The sequence below is a fragment of the Leuresthes tenuis genome, unplaced genomic scaffold, assembly GCF_036924035.1.
Source record: "Leuresthes tenuis unplaced genomic scaffold, fLeuTen1.0.hap1 SCAF_7, whole genome shotgun sequence".
Taxonomy (NCBI): Eukaryota; Metazoa; Chordata; class Actinopteri; order Atheriniformes; family Atherinopsidae; genus Leuresthes; species Leuresthes tenuis.
Genome location: NW_027325361.1, coordinates 23,312,839 through 23,330,937, shown reverse-complemented (window position 1 = coordinate 23,330,937; position 18,099 = coordinate 23,312,839). Strand labels below are relative to the sequence as shown.

Here is an 18,099-nt window from a genome sequence, read left to right as displayed (position 1 = left end):
GTTGTAGCGTCGAAGGCTGGGTCTGTGACATTGAACATTTTGGTCAAATCCAGAGGAGTTTTCTCCGTTTGCGGGTGGACTTTGTGTGTGTGGAGCCAAGACTGCCAAAGCTGAACAAAAAGCTTTGAAGAGGCCAAGCAAACGCAGAAATGCTGCTCGCTCAAATTTTATGCTCAAAGATCTTTTGCCTTTTTTTCAGGCTCAACACTTTGAGTTATGAATCTCTCCTCTCGTCCTCTATTGAAAAAAACACATAGCTCTGCACTGTGCAAGAGTGTCCCTGCAAGCTTTAAAGTGTGGACCACCAAATTAGTTTCCACTTGTTATTTTTTTCCTTTTCACTTGCTCAATAATTCTGCCATTAATGATCTTGCAGGGATGGGAATTACGGATGAGGTCGGGGAGTAAGGGAAGCGTTCCCCTCTCACTCGCACAGCTGCAATCACTCATAAAGTGGTACTAGCACACATCTCCACTCGTGTTGCAGTCACGCAGCTCTGCATGTAATTTATTTCACACTGTTAATAACACACAGAAATGCTGGCTGCACACATAAGGATACGTTAGCCATTAAAATCTCTGTCATACACTTTGCATTACAATACTTATGAATTAGCTCATCATATCGTCATGGAGAACCAGAACTTTATGCAGCACTCCAACATTTTGACGTGTGCTTTACTGCAGCGTTATTCATATACTGTAAACCTCTCCCAAATGGTAAATTGTGTTGCCCGGGAAAATTTTCATCCCTACATTTTGGCTATTTTCACTAAAATATGAGAAAGCTGAGCACCGAGGTTGAGGGTGAAGGGCTTAACACGCTTTACCCTGTCCGTGCAGAATCTTTGTGCCTTAAAAACAGCTAGTTTACTTAATTTACAGCCACAGCACTCAAACAAAATGAACATGAAACTTCAGCAGAATCTAATTTATTCATTCATATACTGAATCAGATGTATTCTGACAGCAGAAACAAATCTGTTTTCAGCCCCCTGTCGCTTATTTGTTTCCTTACACTCTTACATGACCCCCGGGCTCCGGACATTTAGATCAGTCGACTACTGACTGCCTTCTTCCCCCTGTTGAAGCAGTTGAACCACACGCAGGAGTGGGTAGCAATTACCTTGTACTTGGAATGATGAAAGGATTCATAATGCTTTAACGTCTACATCAAAAGGCCAGTCAGCAGCGTGCTGTTAGAGTACATTTTATCAACAGTGCAAACAAAACATCAGCTGTTTATTAAATGGAACGATATGCAAGCCCAAATAATTTGAGAAATAGCCTGGAGGGTGCAACTGCCTGGCTTGTTCATTAATTTAGTATCTGCTCCAAAGACGCCGTCAAGTGTCTTCAAAATACTCCCTGATGTTTGCTTTTCTTTCCTTATGACATTTGTGTTTGCTTCATGTCTTTACTCCAGCAAAGTCACGCTGTGTTTCTCCCTCGTGTCTTCGCCTTTCCTTTTCTCTGTAGTATTCTTCTTTCAAGTCCTCCCTGGTCCTGCGAGTCCATCCTTTTGAGGTGATGTGATAGATGTCTACGCAGTTTCCTGAGTATGCGTCCCTGTGTGTAGCTCTGTACACAGCTTCTCGAGCTATTGCTGTGGCCTCCTCCACTGCCAGTGCCCAGTGCACGCCTTGGTCCAAAATGGAGTAGGCATAGGGGGATCCTGAGCCCACAGAGAAGAGCCTTCCCTGCAGGCGTGTGCCATCACTGCATACGTAAACCAGACTGGGTCCAGAGAAACTTTTCTTCTTTTTGTCACAGCACTGCTGAGGGAAAGAAGCGCTCTGAGTCTTCGCCTTTGACTCAGAGACCTTTTCAGCAGCGGCATCGCCAATCATTTCCAGGTCAGTCCTTTGACTCTTTCTTGTCTCTGTGTTATCACTGTGATCAGTCTCTGTGACTCCATCGTCACAGCATCCATCATCCAGCTCCCCTCCATCCCACCCGCACAGTGTGGCAGCCACACAGAGCTCAGTTCCCTTAAAAGGGTGAAGCATGTGTGAGAGCAGTTTGGCAGCTCCTCTTGTGGATAACCGACGACCATTACGGAGTTGGTAAAGCTGCAGCTCTCGAGCTAGAATCCGTTTCCAAAGCGCACAGTCGGCCGAAGTTCCTGAGGTGGTGCCCACCAAGTGACTGTGAATGGGCAGGATCTTCTGGGAGGCTGGACACGCCACGAGGCCGGAGCAACTGGAGCGAGTGTCCGCTGCAGCCAGTACGCCACCCTGAAACATGAAAGCTAAGGTGGTGGTCCCGTGAGCCATGGGAAAGGGAAGCGGTACAGGCTGAGAGGATGCAAAAGGAAGGTTTTCAGGCAAGGAGGATGTTAAGAGAGAGCCTTGAAATGAGACGGCCTCGGAGCTCTGGATGGGGCGGATTTGCCCGAACTGTATTGGACTTTCATCCAGATATTCTGCCACAGGTATATAAAAATGCAAAAGATTTGTGCTGTTGGTGAAGGGCAAACGGCTTACATAGTTACAACCTCCAGTCTTTTGTCCAAATGAGGGTGAAATTCGTTCTGTGGATACAGCTTCATGAAAGACGTCCTTGCACAGATCCTGCAAAGCCATTGAGCGTGATGCTCTTTTTTTTTTTTGAATAGCCGCAAAAGAAAAATGTTCTTTTTCAGTATTTCCTGATGGTTTTACAAACCCTGTCTCCAATCAAGTTCAGTCCAAAGTTTTGATGTCAGTAGCCTCATAGAGATACATCCACCATCTAGAGTTTTAGCTGACGTCTCTTTTAGCAGCAGTCACCGTTTATATAGACGACGAGATGATGCTCATGTTCCTGTGTGGTCACCTAAAACAACCTATCAGCAACTTTACAAATGTTTCATTCTCTTTGAAACATAAACACTGAGCTGGCCATGGGTAATTAATTTTAGCTGTGATATCAGGTTGTTTTCAGATCAGATTTCTTCAAAGTGTTGCGTGGGCGTAGGCCAACGGGAGCGCAGGGTGACGGCGATGTCTTCGCCAGTGCACAACAAATTAATCCAGACTACGCTTTGATGCAGACGTCTCACGGAAGACTTCCCTAACAGAATAACAAAGGTGAATCAAACATTTTTGTTACACAGCAGACTGAAACTAGGTAAGCTATCTACGGCTCCAGCCCTTTGAAGGTGGTTCATACCAGTTGCTGAACTTGCAGCACCAGAATATCAGGTACTGCTGCTTTATACTGGGTGTGCGCTTACAGCAACTGCAAACAGTTAGGGAAATATGCAGGAAGGTGTCAAACACTGGGAGCCTATTTTAAATGACAGCAAATCAAATTGTCGGATGGGGTAATAATGTATCCACGGATTAGATATTCTCTATGTTCTACTTCTTAACCCAAAAAGATCTAAAAAATGAAGGGGTTTCAGTCCATCATTTTTGGATATGTCCTCACTTCCTCCTTTCTAATGGTAAGCAGCTTCAACACACCTTATTGTTGCTGAGAATTAAACCACAATATATTTTCTGCCTAAATCTGAATATGAATGTTTTCTTTAAAGTAAGCCGTGTCATACTTTCAGACTAAAACTGAATTTGGTTACACGCGAAAACAAAGTGTCGCTGTGGTAGTGATTGCTTTTCGAGCTGAACTTAGTGAATATTGTAATTATCTAGCTCATTACCTAAATTAGATTAGAAATCCACAGCACTTCTCAGTTTAATAAGGCTTCATAAGAAGTTTCAGCTCATTGTTTATCGCTCCGAACTTCATACTGTTTCACTTCACTGTCACTGCTCTCGGAGTGTTGTTTTCAGATAAGGGGCAGCTGGAAAACAACTCTTATTTCCCACCCCACACTCATTTGTCTGATTTGTTTGAGGGAAACAGACTGAACACTCGTCTGTTTTTCTTTACCCTCAGTTCATTTCACGTAATTTCTTTTCACTCCTCCCAGGGACCATGTGCGTTACTGGCTATTTCAGCCCAGAGTGGTGACACCTTGCCTGACAATTTCATAGGGTTTGACTCAGTCCCTGACAAAGTGGCAGATGGCTCAGTGGTCCGTGTGCGGTATCAGTGCTTCAGGCCATGTCATCTTGCGGTGGAGGTGGTGGTGTCAACATTAAGGAAGACAGATTTGGTGGTGTTCAGGAGAAAATGGATCAGCAGCGCACCTCGAGTCTACAGAATCCAGCAGGTGCTGCTCAGATTGCCTCCGTCCATTTCACATCATCCTAAATTTTTCAGCAGTAACATGTTAGACACCCAGAATGTGACAGTTCGCGCCTGGCTGGATTATATCAAAAAAGGCAGTGAAATCAGCACATACCACAGCTCCATGTTGAAAATTTACAAAGTGCTTCAAGTAATGCCCGTTTCCCAGAGAATGAGCGAACCTCCCACTGGGTGCCCGTCATGGTCTGCTCAACTGATTCGGCAGATGACCACCGACAGAATCCACCAGTGCCCACATGAGACGGGTTAGACTCTCAATCAGATTGAAATTTTCTCCAAAGCATTTAAAGGAAACACGAGAATGCTGTTTGTGACTGTAATCTTTTGTCGTGTTGCTTATACACAGATGTAATCGATATGCTCAAATTCCCTATGGCAAGTACTGGTGAGCACTTCGGGGTGGTCCGCAGATTCCAGCCTTTCATTAGTGGAGCCCTGGAGAGAGCCCGGGTTCATGCTGTGACACAGCCCAGGTGAGACTTCACTCACTGACTCCTCATTTAAGATGGAATTCTGAATGGGTTAGTTAAAAACAAATCTCATGTGGTGTCTGCAAATATTGTACCAAATGCTTACAAAGGCAGTCTTTTAGATGTTAAACACACATACCTTAAAGATTACAGTATACAGTGCCAGTGGTTTGTGTTGAGATCAGCAGGTTGACAGGCTCCAGGTCAATGATTGTTTCCTTTTCAGCACAGGCAGCACCCTCCACTTTTAGTTTTACTTCAATGTCTTTATAAAATGACTTTATGAGCTTCACCAAGCCTCTTCACCAGAGCATATAAGCTTTTTATTTACGGTCACTGAAAGACAGCGAGGTCAGGCGTTTTTAGCAGACAGCCCAGCGTTTTAAATCCAGCCTCGCGCTCGAGTGGCTGAAGAAATGATTTGTCAAATCACCTCTCGTTGCTTGGTTTTCAGCGTCACCTTATCTGTGTGGATCTACCTGCTAAAACGGTGTCAAAGCAAGCGCTGTGGGATCATCCATCATGTCAGCAGGAAAAATTTATATGACTCCATCCTGCTGCAGCTCTCAGACACAGGTGGGTCACAGCAGCCTGTGTAGACACAAACTGCCATACAGGATTTGACTGAGGTATCGTGAGGGATGATGTGTGTTTGTGAGACTGAGGAACAGACTGTGTCATGTATTAATAAAGAGCTTTAGATTTTCTCTAGTGAAATATATGTCTGTCATGTTTTCCGTGTAGGAGAAATCATAATTCAGGCACATATGACAACAGGAGAAGATGAAGCATTCCAAGCCACTATTGTGTTGCCCCTGTGGAAGTGGATTAGATTGGACTGTTACATACTCGACTCAAAGGTATAGCACCCCAACTTGAGGGTCTGGGTGGTTGGATTAGAAATCGAAATTGAAACTGAGCTTGTAGTCAGTCGTTTTCTTTTTGTGCCCTGGCTCTTGTTTTTTGCTGGAACAGCTGTAAGATCTTGAAAGATGGTTTCTTTCCAGCTGGGAGACCTGAGGCGATTGCAGTGTGTACTTCAATTTAAAGTTGTTCACAGTTCAATGGGTTTTTTCTGGCCTGATGCCTTGTTGTGTTTGACTTTCAGGTAGTGCTGGATGCAACATGGGATGAAGAAACTAGCCGATTTGTATATAAGTAAGACTGGAAAAGCACTGTCCTTAGATGGCACCCGTCAGTCCAGAAGGGACTTTGTTAGGATGCAAAATGATTCTGATTTCTGGTTATATTGGTATTAAATATCTTGTAGATTTCAGAACAGTATCTACTTTGATGACACTGACGGATACTTTGTGATTGGAGGAGGCAAATACATGCCAGGCATCTATGGCTACTTTGGGCCTATCAATTACTACCGCTTTGGAACAGAAGAGGTGAAATGTCTACTCTGTCTTCATGAATTAAACATTGCTGTGCTGTTTTCCGGCTTTGAATTCCAGGTTCAAATGTGGTGCTTTTCATTTCATAGGTAAAGAATCAACTTCACCCCGAGTCAATATTACGGGGGCTAGAGGGGGCTCATAAAGAATGCAGAGAAATAAGAACATTTACTAAAGCTTTTCTACAAGAAGTAACTAAAACTCACCTTTTGTCGACAACCAACCAAGGTGAAATATTATTTTGGCATGACCTATAAATGCAATGTTGCAACCAATTGAGATTGCACACCTAAGGAGTATGTGAACGCTGCGGTTGACAGATTCTGTTTAATTTCAGCTGTGTGTACTCCTGACTTCCTAAGACTGTGGGATCAGTTTGGAAAGAAAGAGAAAACCTGCACACAAGCGTGGACGTGGGAAACACATCTTAAACACAACACATTCTTTCACTTCTTGCTAAGAAAACAGGATGAAATCAGAGCAGGTGCTACAGATTTACATACAAACCCAATAAGGTGTGTACTGTGTGAGGGACTTATTGTACAGCTCATGCTGTTATCTGTTTCTGCAGGATCTTTGGGTATCAAGCACCTCAGAACTTCTTTGTTTGACCTGGCAGTTGGTACAATGTTCCCTGTGGTTGAGGGACAAAGGAAAATCACAAACAAATCAATTGCTTTGCTAGAAGTATCCTCCTGCTTTGGAAATCACAGAGCGTCGCTCTTCTTGGCCACCACCCACCTGTCCGGACTGGGACACTCAGTCAGTCAAGAGCAGGTACATTTAATACCTCCCATGTATCCTACTTACTGCTTACTTTAGCAAAGCTTTAATCACACTGGTAACAATGACTCAAATTCCGACCTCCTGTGTGTTTCAGGGTCACGTCTATAGTTTGATTGGTGCCTTGGCTGATGAGCGTTTTGCCCTGATGCATGCAGCATATAAACACACACAAGGGACTGATGGCTTTCCTAAAGACTTGAACATGGCTTATGGCTACTATTCCAATGCTGGGGCACAGACAAACATTGACACTTCTCGGGGACACGGAAATAAGGTATCAATCATTGCACAATCTTTCGATGAATATAAGCAGTATTGCGGTAAAAGTGGCGGCAGTAATGGGGATTGCAGTAGTAGAAATACATTTAGACTACAGGTAATTGTCTTAGTACAAAGGTTTCTTTTTGGGGCGTGTACTTCTCTTCTTACATTGTCCATCGGATCTAAATTGAACTACAATCAGGCAGTTAGTTTAGCTTTGCTTTAACACAGAGTACAAATGTTCATACACAAGCAGTAACTCCCTGCAGTTGTTTTTGTAAGGATTAAACTCATTAGAAACCGTATTACCTAAAAAAACGCTGAGGCTTTGATTTACCTACACTGGTTAGAGTGCTGGGCCTTTTTTTAATAGAGGCAGACCTTTTTCTAATTCTTACTGCGTTTGTATAACCGGTCATAGCTTTCTGTAATGTTTTATTTCAATGGATCAAAACTAAATCTGTAAGGGTGCACAAAACATTTCCTCCTCATTTCTGCCTATGCAAGTGTTGTTTGAGAAGGTTTGAACTTGCATTGTGTTTCTGCTCCCCTACCAGTGTTTGCTTTGAGCACATTGACAAATTTACCTTTTGCAGTTGACTTTAGAGAATCCCCACAGTGTGCCTAAAGGTTAGATAAAAGAAGTGACAAGCAAGCTACCAGCTCGACAATGTCACAAACCAAATGCAGATTCCACTCCAGAGGCATACTGAAGTTTATTTTAAAACAGGCTTTAGGGCGCTGCTGGAACAACTTGGAACAAGGACCTGGTCCTCTGAATAGAGAAAAAAGTATTTATACAGAGGGATCTAATGAAAAACTAAGGGTAGGTGTGGTAATTGGGTAATTGAATCCAGGTATGCGGGAAGAGGAGCTAAGGCAAGACTACAAGGAAGAGACTGATGAATACAGGACGTGGAACAAAACAGAAAAAGCCAAAATTAACTTGAATTTAAATTTAGTCAAATTTAACACAGAAATCAGAACAACTATCAGTGAAACAGAACCAAAAACAAGAAAAAACACACATATTCAGCCAATCCTAAAAGTGAATTGATGGGAAGCCTTGATATGTACAGCTTGCAGACAGAAATAAGATAAAGAAACAAGGCTTTGACATTCCTGTTGTCAGCTATTAAGTCACGGATGAGCTTAAACTTCCTGAAGGTAAATGAAAATCAACCAAGGCTATAGTCTTTGAAAATCCTGAATTTCTTGGTATAGGTAGGTACTTCAGGTCCATTTGCTTGTAAAAGTCACTGTTCTGTGAAGACTCTTGGTGAACATATTGATTTTTAAATTTGGCTAGCAGATCCCTTTAGTTGTCAGGTCCAGTTTTTTTCTAATTAAGAGTTAAGCAAAAGTAAAGCCTTATCTCTCCCCTAAACATTTGGAGAGGGTGATCAATGCCCTCATAACCTCTCGGCTTGATACTGTCATTTTATGCATGTGGGTTTATATCGGTCATAAAGTCGACACCTGCAGTTAGTCCAGAATGCTGCCGCTCGTCTACGAGAAAGAACGCTGTTTACTTTTAAACGCCTTCATGGACAGGCTGCAACTGACTCACTTGACCTCTTAAATGTGCAGACATACTCCAGCCAACCAGCTCCTCTTTGATGCGCCCAGAACCAGGCTAAAAACGGCGGCTTCCTTTCGAATTGAGCACTTTTCTTATCCCAGCAGATTTTTTTAACTCTAATTCCTATGATGTATTATTTATTGTTGTTTTCATGGTTGTTGCATTTTTATTCTGTGAAGCACTTTGGTCGACCCCGGGTTGTTTTTAAATGTGCTATATAGATAAAGGTAACTTGACTTTATTGAAGACCAAATGTAAATCAGCTGGATCTTTATTGAGACAGAGGTGCATACCGTACATGTCTGCATCAGCAGACTGAACTGATCTGGAGCGGTTCCCAATAAATGAGTCAAACGGCACCATTGCAGGATAATCGTAACTCACCAAGACAACTGCTTAATCTGGTATGTCTAAATGTTAAAAGCAGCTTAATTATTTCATTAGATTGGTGGTAAAACAAATTGGGGAGCCTTTTTATTTAGTTAATTAGCGACATCGAACAGGTTCTCTTAGACAGTTGTTAGAAAAGGTGCTAATAGGCAGTTTTTGTTGTCCTCACAAACACCCACACTAGCTGTTTCGCTTTGTTTCCAGCTCGAACGGATGTGAGTGGTATTGATTTTTTTTTTTTATCCTCTCTTGGCAAGAAAGAGAGTAGACATAAAATGTTAATAGAAATTTTCTACATCAGATGTTTGACTGTACAGTAATAAAAAGTCATGCACAAGTTGATTTGCACGAACAAACGTGCTGTACACCTACCTGCAGTCGTACCAAACATACTGTCTCCAAAATATGATTAATGGCTTGTTTGTTGGTCCAGCCGGCTTGATCAGAGGAGGCTGGGTCTTAAATCTTCATTTAAAAATAGAGCTGTCTTGATGAATGGGGGAGAGCACTCCAAAGATAAGGAGCCTGCTCTGAGAAAAGGCTGCCTCCAGCTGATTTCCTGTTTATTCTCTGAGTATTTCAATAAGCTGCATCTAATGAAGAGAGCTGCATAGAAACAGCAGAGAAACCTTACCGTCCGCTCCAGTTTAAATGGGCAGGCGATGTATCAAGAAAACAATGTTTTTATCAGCAGAATTTGAACTAACCAGGAACTTTTAAAGGACTCGAGGAGATGACAAAGCAGCACTTGCTTGCAATTATGATTAAGGAATATAGAACAGAAATATGCCCGTCTTCACTGGACTGAGCTCCTCTTACTGACGCTGAGGGAGCTTGATTAAAGAAAAAAAGGTGATATCTCAGCTCAAACAGATACAGCTGTCTGATGACAGTCAAATCTCAAATCAATTAAATGCAATAGTCGCTGTTTATAACAGTGATTCTGTTTGGATTTTCCATAGCAGTACACACCTGAATATATCTATCTAAGCAACGAAGAGGATTTATACAGCCTGATGCACGAGACGAGCGATGTGTTCCAATATTTAAAATTCCAAGCAGAGAGGGGAGACATTGAATCTCAGGTATGTCTGATGTACAAAGCCTATTTGACTATTCATAAGATGTATTATTCGATTACAACTGTGTATCTGATATGTGTGGAAGATGTACGCTATAGAGACATAAAAAAGAATTTTTCAGCCCTTTTGTAATTTCTCCTTTGGGGTCAGTGGCAGAATCGGTGTCCAGAACAGACTAATACAAACTCTATTAACTTTAGAAACGCTTGGGAACAATGCTTTACTGGGGACAAAATGGAATCTCAAAAGACCTAGTGAGCGCGGTGAAATGGTTTGAGAGAAGCGCTATGCAAATGAAGGATCCCTCGGCGACGTACGACTACTCCATCCTCCTGATGAAGGTTGTGTAAATTTAGAAAGACTCCTACTTTGTGAATGAATTGAACGCTGGACATTAAGTGTGCATTCGTGGGTCTGTGCGCGCCCTCTTTGTTTTGACACTTATTGATTACCTGATTGATGTTGATTCCTCCAGGGCCAGGGAGTGAAACGAAACTACACTCGAGGTTTTCAGCTGCTGAAAAAAGCGGCCGCAATGGTGAGCGAGTGGCAATCAATGGCTGTGTTTACAACATACAAGTTCACTCTGAATACCAGTGTCTGCTTTCTTGTTTCAGGGTTCAATTAACGCCTTGAATGGTTTAGGCTGGTTCCATGGGATTGTGCTGAATGACCACAAAAACGCAGTGAAGTACTTTGAGCAAGCTGCTTTAAATGGAAGTGATGATGGGATGTTTAACCTGGGAATTTATCATCTGAATGGGAAAAATCCTGAAAAACCTTGGAGGAATGAGGTTGGATTCTCACACCTTGACAAAGAGGTGTTTTTGCATTTTTCAGGTATGATGGCGCACTTGATGTGTTTTTGATATTACCCACAGAGTGCTGCGTTCCAGCAGTTTCTGAGCGCATCTCGACTTGGCCACGTCGCTGCGTCAGTGGAAGCAGCTTGGTACCTTTCCACAGGAGGCCTAGAAGGAGTGTCTCAGGACGTGGAGAGGGCTGTGATGTAAGAGGCTTTCATTAGTTTGGTGAAAAAAACATTGTTATGGGCTGTTGCACTGTAGCCTGCAGCTCAGTGGCATCTAATTTCAATGACGGTGGCTAATTCAAGGTCAGAAACCCAGTATTTGCATATCTAAAAATAAGAGCCTCTGTCAGTGCATTATTGCCGGGCACAGAGCAATACTGTTGAGCCAAGTTCTTCTGGTGTCTGAACAATTCAAAGAAGCTCCTTTTACTAATGCTTTTTTTTAAAGGAAAAACTTCAGCACATCTGGAACTTTTTAGATCACGTTAGAATATTTTACATTTATGTAAAGTAAACTGTATTCCATAATTCACCAGCAATCCTTAAACCTCTGCGCAGAATGCTTAAAAAGGTCTGTGAACAAAACGGACACCTTGGGTTTATCATCAGAGAGGCTCTTCAGGCCTACCTCCAGGGCTCTTGGTAGGGACATTCATTTCAATTTCTTTTCGATCATCCTCCTTTAATAATTTTCTCTGACCTGTACTGTTTGCCACCACCTCTTCATGTTTGCTTTACTGTGTTGCTAACAGGCGAGAGGCATTTGTGAAGTATGTTTTGGCAGCTGAAACTGGTCTTGGTTTGGCACAGAGCAATGCTGCACACCTGTGTGAGGTAAACATACGCCTTTTCTCTACTTTCAAACCCTTTGCGTGTGTTGTATAAACTATCCATTCATCCATTTTCTATACCCGCTTAATCCAACTGTCGGGTCGCAGGCTTGTTAAAACTAGTACTGGTGATTTTTTAAAATTGATTGTTAACACAGTCCTGCAATCAATGTCTTATAATTGGAGTTGTGATGGGAGCTGATGGACAAATTGCACTTAATTCCAGTCATGCAATTAAAGAAGTGAACAATGCCAGGGGGATAACGTAACCTTCATTATTATGCTGTGCTTTCTCACCATGCACCCAGGAGCTGAATCTCAGTAACGATTGTCAGTGGAGATATCTCAACTATTCCATATTAAACTCTGATCCTCATCCATTCTGTGAGTTCAACTCATTTCTTTTTGCTTTAACCTTGCTCTGTACTGTCAATTTGATCACTGAGCAGCAAATATTTATCCTCTTTATAGCTCTGCTGAAAATGGGAGACTACTACTTCAACTACTTTTCCTCCAGCACACAAGAGGACTCATTATCCATGGCTGAGCAGGCCATATCAATGTATAGCAGAGCAGCTCTAGCGGGCAACCCTCAGGTGACAGATTTACTTGGGCTGTAATCTCATCACCCTATGATAAACTTAATTAGACTTCCACGGGCTGAGGCCCACTGCAATAAAAAACACAAACAGCATTACACAGTGTTATTATTTGGAGACTTTCCGACTGAATACCCCTCCTGTTATGAATCTGTTGTCACACCGGCTCGCAGGGAATGTTCAGCTTGGCTGTTTTGGCGAAACAAGGGCACATTTTTCCACCGAGCGTCCTCGGCTTGTTCGAAGCGTCACGTCGCGATGAGCCGGACTCTGTGGTGGAGAAGATCTTAAAAAGGTGCTTTTTAAAATCATCAGCTGCCACTACAAGGCGCAATGATAGGCAGCTGGAGTGACGCACTTCTGTCGCGTGTGCAGAAGAGTGAGGACTGATGCTAAATCTCTTATCATGAGTAACATAGTTTCCATTGTTTTATATCCTTAGATGTGTACAGGCTGAGGATGAGGAGGCCATTACGCCTTGTTCTTTAGCTCTGCTTGGTCTCCAGACGGGAAAAGCCTTGAGGAGGATGACTCAGAACCGTGCACAGCTCTTCTTGGTAGGCATGAGCAAGTCGAGTCATACTATATGTAGTAGGAGAAAAAATAAATTGACACACCGCAAGTTGCCCTCCTATTGTATGTTATCATTATCTGTCTTTGAATTATGGACATTGGACTTTGATCATGAATAAGGCATTAAATAATTTAAAGGCTGCACTTTTGAAAGAGAAAATGTAATGATTCTATTGAATGATTCTTCTTTTCTCTCTACAGGCATATGCATCTCTTCTCTCCATCTTGGTCATTGTTATCACTGTTCCATTGCACAGCTGCCTCGGTAAGTTATGGCGTTGCTCACTAGTGCTCACCACTTGCGAGTATCCGTCACAAGATGGCGTACTTTCCCTACGTCTATGTAGGTTTTTTACAAGAAGATGGAAGATGTCTTAACCTCATTTTACCGTTTTCATCTGCAAATGAACACAGAGCACAGATACAGTGCATTTTCTCAGAGGAGGAGGACTTCCTCTGTCAGCCACCAAGGTGTTGACTCGAATAGAGAGCGAGGCGGCATCGTGGGAAGAGCCTACCGAGCAGCGGAGAATTCATGGCTGACCATGAATGGCGAGCAGTGGCTCCGGCAGACCAGCGATCTGGCTGTGACTCTGTCGGGTGTGTGCCTGTGCGCTTTCTGGACCGCACTCCTCTATCATCTCCTATGACATACAATGCCAGGTGCAGTGATCCAATAGCCACAGCAAAAGCCCTCAGACACTACACAATGTGAGAGCACACATTTAGACCATGAGTTACAGAACTATTCATGTTGCACTGTGGTGCCTCTGAAAGTGACTCATTTTAAGACTAAAGGAAGAGGAGCACTGGTCAGGGTATGAGAGCTGCTTTATCTTGGTGTTTCCTTAGTAACCACTAATCATTCATTTGTTTATAGAAAATAAAACACTAATCACAGAGTTGCTTTATTTTAATACTGAGCCCAGCTTACACCTTCTTAAAGGTGTGGAGCTTAAGGAGGAGCGTGACTCGTGCAAATAGAAATAGAATAAGATTCTTTAGAAATAAATAGAATGAGTCTCAGCGATGGATTTGTTGAGAGATGTTGTACCAGCTGTGCTCTAATAAGTCAACCATTAAGGCTTGTCCCATAGTCCTATCAGTGACATGTCGATAATAAACATCGTGCAAAAGACAGGACATGCAACAAAAGCATGCGGGGTACTCAAACAGTGTGTCTGGTCTGTAGTCAGAGCAGTGGAATTTCAAATGTTATTGATTTAGGCTCTTGCTGTGCAGGTGCCCTAGTTAATACACAAGTTAAGCAGATATCAGCTTAAAACATGGCTATGGAGAGATCAATTGGAAAAGAAGTTAACATAGCAATGGCTGACACTTCAAATGCACCTTTAGAGCCTTGTTGGGGTATTAGTCAAACAATAATGCGTCTCTGTGGTGTCTTTGTTTCTGTGTTCATAAAGACAACAGAGTGGAGAATAACCTTTGAGGGATTTTGTTTCTACCCTTGCCAGCTATTATGAGGAAAAGTTAATGTCACTTTTTTGCTAACAGTTATTTACAGTCCTGACTGACTGTGATGTGATAATGTGCAGTTTATGGCTAATGTTCAAGGAGCTGTCATTTGGTAAATTAGGAGTTTCCACAGTGTAAACAGCTCCACGCAGAGCTGCTTCACTTTAGAGTGACTGTGTATAATTTGGGGGTTGACTGATGGTGTCCCTCTTCCTTTTTATAACTCTGTCACGGACGTCATCTGTCTCTGTCTTTAAGGAAGCCGTTTAACAAAACAACAGCACAGCTCATGTGTACTGCAGTAATCTCTTAATGTATCATTGCAGTTTTTGTGGGAACATTTTCGACAGGTTAGCATAACTACAATGAGCGAAACTCAAAACAAAGTAAAACCAGGCTAAGGGGAGGAAAATCCATACTGTTAACCCACCTGAAGGGAATAGTGGGTTCTTTAACTTTGTCAGTTACCGTACATGCTAAAAAAACCCAGCTAACCCATGCAAGCAGTTCTGTAAGTCAGTACGGTGCATCAAACGTCTTGCTTCCAAGCTCAGAATGACAATAACCGCACCACAATAAAAGCTGCACTTAAAGTGGACCTGTTGTGCTTTTCCTTATTTTCTGTGATGCTGGCTTTGATGCCTCACAGCACAACGGTTCCTGGTGTGCCATTCAGCCGTGGCCCTTCTGTGTGGAGTTTTGCATGTTCTCCTTGTGCCCCATGATAGCTGTGATCAGCAACCCTGAACAAGAGATCTAGGTAAACATATCATTAACAGTGGCAGGGGTGATGATCAGGTCATGAGACGTTAAACAGAGAAGTCCTGCTGAAGTCAGCTTTGCTGTGGATGTATATGCTGTCCGCTCTCAAACTCTTTGGAGATGGTGTGTGTGTCTTTAAAGCTCAGGACTGGGAGTTTGAGTGTTCCTGCGTAATATCTTAGCTGTTCTTAGGTCTGCACATTGGATGTTGTAGCTGCTGGAGCCACTCTCCCTGTCTGGGATTCACAGCTCCTAATGCTCTTACTCCTACTGGGACCACTTTGGATTGCACCTTCCACATCTGCTCCAGTTATTTCCTCATTTGGAAAAGGGCTTATATGTATATACGAACAAAACCAGTCAAAAGTTTACTGACCGATGCTGTATAAATACAGTGCATTAAACATGTTTTATGGATGTCTACTTGTGCCATGAAGCGTAAACCATCAGCATTGCGAGTGTCAGTACAAAGCTGACATTGTTTGAGGTGTCTTTCTAATGATGAGCTGATCGGTTTGGTGAGTTAACGGAGTCAGTGGTAGTCATCACCATCATCTTATGTCCTAACTTTCCTTGCTTCTCATCGTTGGAAAATATATTTAACTTGAAGCCAGATATTTTAGCGTCGACTATGTTTTCGAATCAGTTTAGGTGTTTATCTTCGGTGTTTAGAGCACAGTTTGTTAAAGTACTGAACATAACTGCTGACGCTCTTTTCACTCTCTGACATCATTCTTATCCAGTCATGATTAACTGCTGCAAGTGTTTCATCAGGGTCTTTAGTTACACCACCATTCTATGCTGTAGTGGAGGCTCAATATGAAATTCCAAAACTAAACCAGCAACAAAGGCTATTCATCAGCAGATAGAAAATCAAATCTTTAAATTGCCACTTTATATCTGTTATGACTTTTAAGACTGGAGGGATTTTGCGCTCTTACATTCAGCTTTGGTATTTTCTGTAACTGTATTTTCTTTGGATTGCTTCATGAGCTGATAAAACAGGGATTTGTGTGATTCAGAGTTGTTACCCTGCGTATTGTTGCGGCTGACCAGCATCACTCCACACTGAAAGACCAACTGACATAAAGCGCTCAGACAGATCACCATTTTCATCTGACTAAAACTCCCATGCTTTATGTTTTGTGGTTGCTTCAGAATCCCCTGGCGGTAACCTAGCTTACATCACATGTTCATGGGATGTGACAATGTCTTCACTTCAATTCCACATGTAGAGCTATGCAGCAGTGACAGAACCATCTATTCAAGTCCCTTTGTAGAGTGAAAGTTCTACACTGGGTTGCTGTTTCACCACCTATCAAATAATTTGATAGCATGCACAGTATATTTCCCTGCTGCATTGCAACGTCTAAAAATAGCTTGTATCTCCAAACAACCTCAGCTGGTCTTTGGAAACATCTAACAGTTTTCCCTTCTTCTGTCTGCATACATTTTGGATTTTGGATGTCAGATTTTTCACTGTATGCTACCTTTGATATTTCAAACTGATATTGTCGTCTGTAATTGATTTCTTCAACTTCGAATTATGAAAATGTAAGTTAGAGAGAAACTGCCATAATTCAAAGTAAATGCAAAATGTATATATTACTCAGTAAATGATTTAAACCAAATAAAATCTACTAAAATAAAGCAAAATATCAAAGTAATATTGAATGGATATGATGTGAAATTAAATTGTATTTCTGCTTTAAGTTCCAACAGTTTTCTTTGCTGTTTAATTTTCTATTTGATTTATTGATTTAATGATTTGTCATTCATTCATTTGTGTATTCTTTATCTCTGAATGTGTATTTTCATTTACAGCTATTTATTGATGTATTTTATTGGGATTTTACCGTGCCTGTTTTAATTAAATTATTGGACATTTTGGACATAGAAAAAAAACGATTTCTCCAATATTTAATCTTTGCATTTTTCCACCTATATCATTTCCTAAAACCTCTCATTTACAAACTTATTTCCATTTTCCTTGTACATTTTCTTGACTCCACTTTTACATTCCTGCTTCATTATGCAAATGTAGGAGCATCTTGAGGAGGCTCATTAATGATGGGAAATGACATAGCTGAAGTGGGCGAGTGGGTGGATGGCATGGCAACGCGCAGCGTGACAATTATTCATATGTTTCTGACGTTCAAGCCCACCATGTGAGGGTGGACTTTTCACTTCTGAATTATGGTCGGTTAATAATAGCATAACCAAAGCACACTTGTCTCATCTGGTTGGGTTTAGGCAATAACATTACGTGGTCGATCAGCGTTAGGGAAATACATTCTTTAAAATGTGACCAATTCGCAGGCAGTTGTTCTCATGAACACTAGAGGTCCTATGTTATATAAACGTAAGTATAGCCTGTTAGCTTTCATCAACAAACGCAGTGCTGGGATATATTTTGGTGTAACACAGCCTCCTTTTACTGTAATGGTAATTGCTACAGTAGTAGCAGTTTGTGCACAAATTCAGAGTTGCAGACCTGCCGGCCTGCCAGATGAACTCTATTTGGCCCTAAGCCCTGGTTGCCCTCAGGAGTCAACAGCTCCTGCACACATGGACTATTTTAACGTGTGTAAATGCAACAATTGAGTGAATGAGTGACGACAAACTTTAAAGTGAGTCAAGAATGTTATCAGGGTTTCTACTCCCCTACAGAACAGGATATTTTTTGCAAAGTATCCACAATTTCTGATGATACAATCCCAACTCCCTAGCTGACTCAAGGTCAGAGTAGCACTTTGCCTGAAAATGTCATCAGCAAATGAAAAGTACTGAATGTTCATGTTGAGGCACTGTGCCCACATGGAGCTCGAACAGATAGCCCTCCTGGGAAAACCCTGTGTCATCATGAAAGTACGCTACACT

General features: G+C 42.0%; 2 protein-coding genes across 4 annotated transcripts; one reads left to right on the top strand and one right to left on the bottom strand.

The window, feature by feature from the left end:
* Positions 1-1,032: 1,032 nt before the first annotated feature.
* Positions 1,033-2,599, bottom strand: psmb11b (proteasome 20S subunit beta 11b). The gene has a single exon (XM_072388740.1). It carries the CDS (start codon positions 2,583-2,585, stop codon positions 1,410-1,412), a length of 1,176 nt encoding a protein of 391 aa, XP_072244841.1. The 5' UTR covers positions 2,586-2,599; the 3' UTR covers positions 1,033-1,409.
* A 666-nt stretch (positions 2,600-3,265) lies between these two features.
* Positions 3,266-13,871, top strand: LOC140312261 (protein sel-1 homolog 3). 3 transcript variants are annotated; one of them, XM_072390020.1, is made up of 24 exons: positions 3,266-3,430; positions 3,917-4,442; positions 4,544-4,670; positions 5,122-5,243; positions 5,412-5,527; positions 5,776-5,825; positions 5,938-6,061; positions 6,157-6,295; positions 6,405-6,551; positions 6,639-6,844; positions 6,948-7,127; positions 10,052-10,171; positions 10,369-10,509; positions 10,644-10,706; positions 10,786-10,962; positions 11,050-11,177; positions 11,538-11,621; positions 11,732-11,813; positions 12,118-12,193; positions 12,281-12,405; positions 12,582-12,703; positions 12,851-12,965; positions 13,183-13,246; positions 13,396-13,871. In XM_072390020.1, the coding sequence occupies exons 1-24, from the start codon at positions 3,374-3,376 to the stop codon at positions 13,629-13,631; spliced, it is 3,327 nt and encodes a 1,108-aa protein (XP_072246121.1). In that variant the 5' UTR covers positions 3,266-3,373; the 3' UTR covers positions 13,632-13,871. The 3 variants fall into 3 exon arrangements, with proteins under 3 accessions (XP_072246121.1, XP_072246120.1, XP_072246122.1); XM_072390019.1 differs by having other exon boundaries at positions 10,049-10,171; XM_072390021.1 differs by lacking the exons at positions 5,122-5,243; positions 5,412-5,527; positions 5,776-5,825 and having other exon boundaries at positions 10,049-10,171.
* Positions 13,872-18,099: the final 4,228 nt, after the last annotated feature.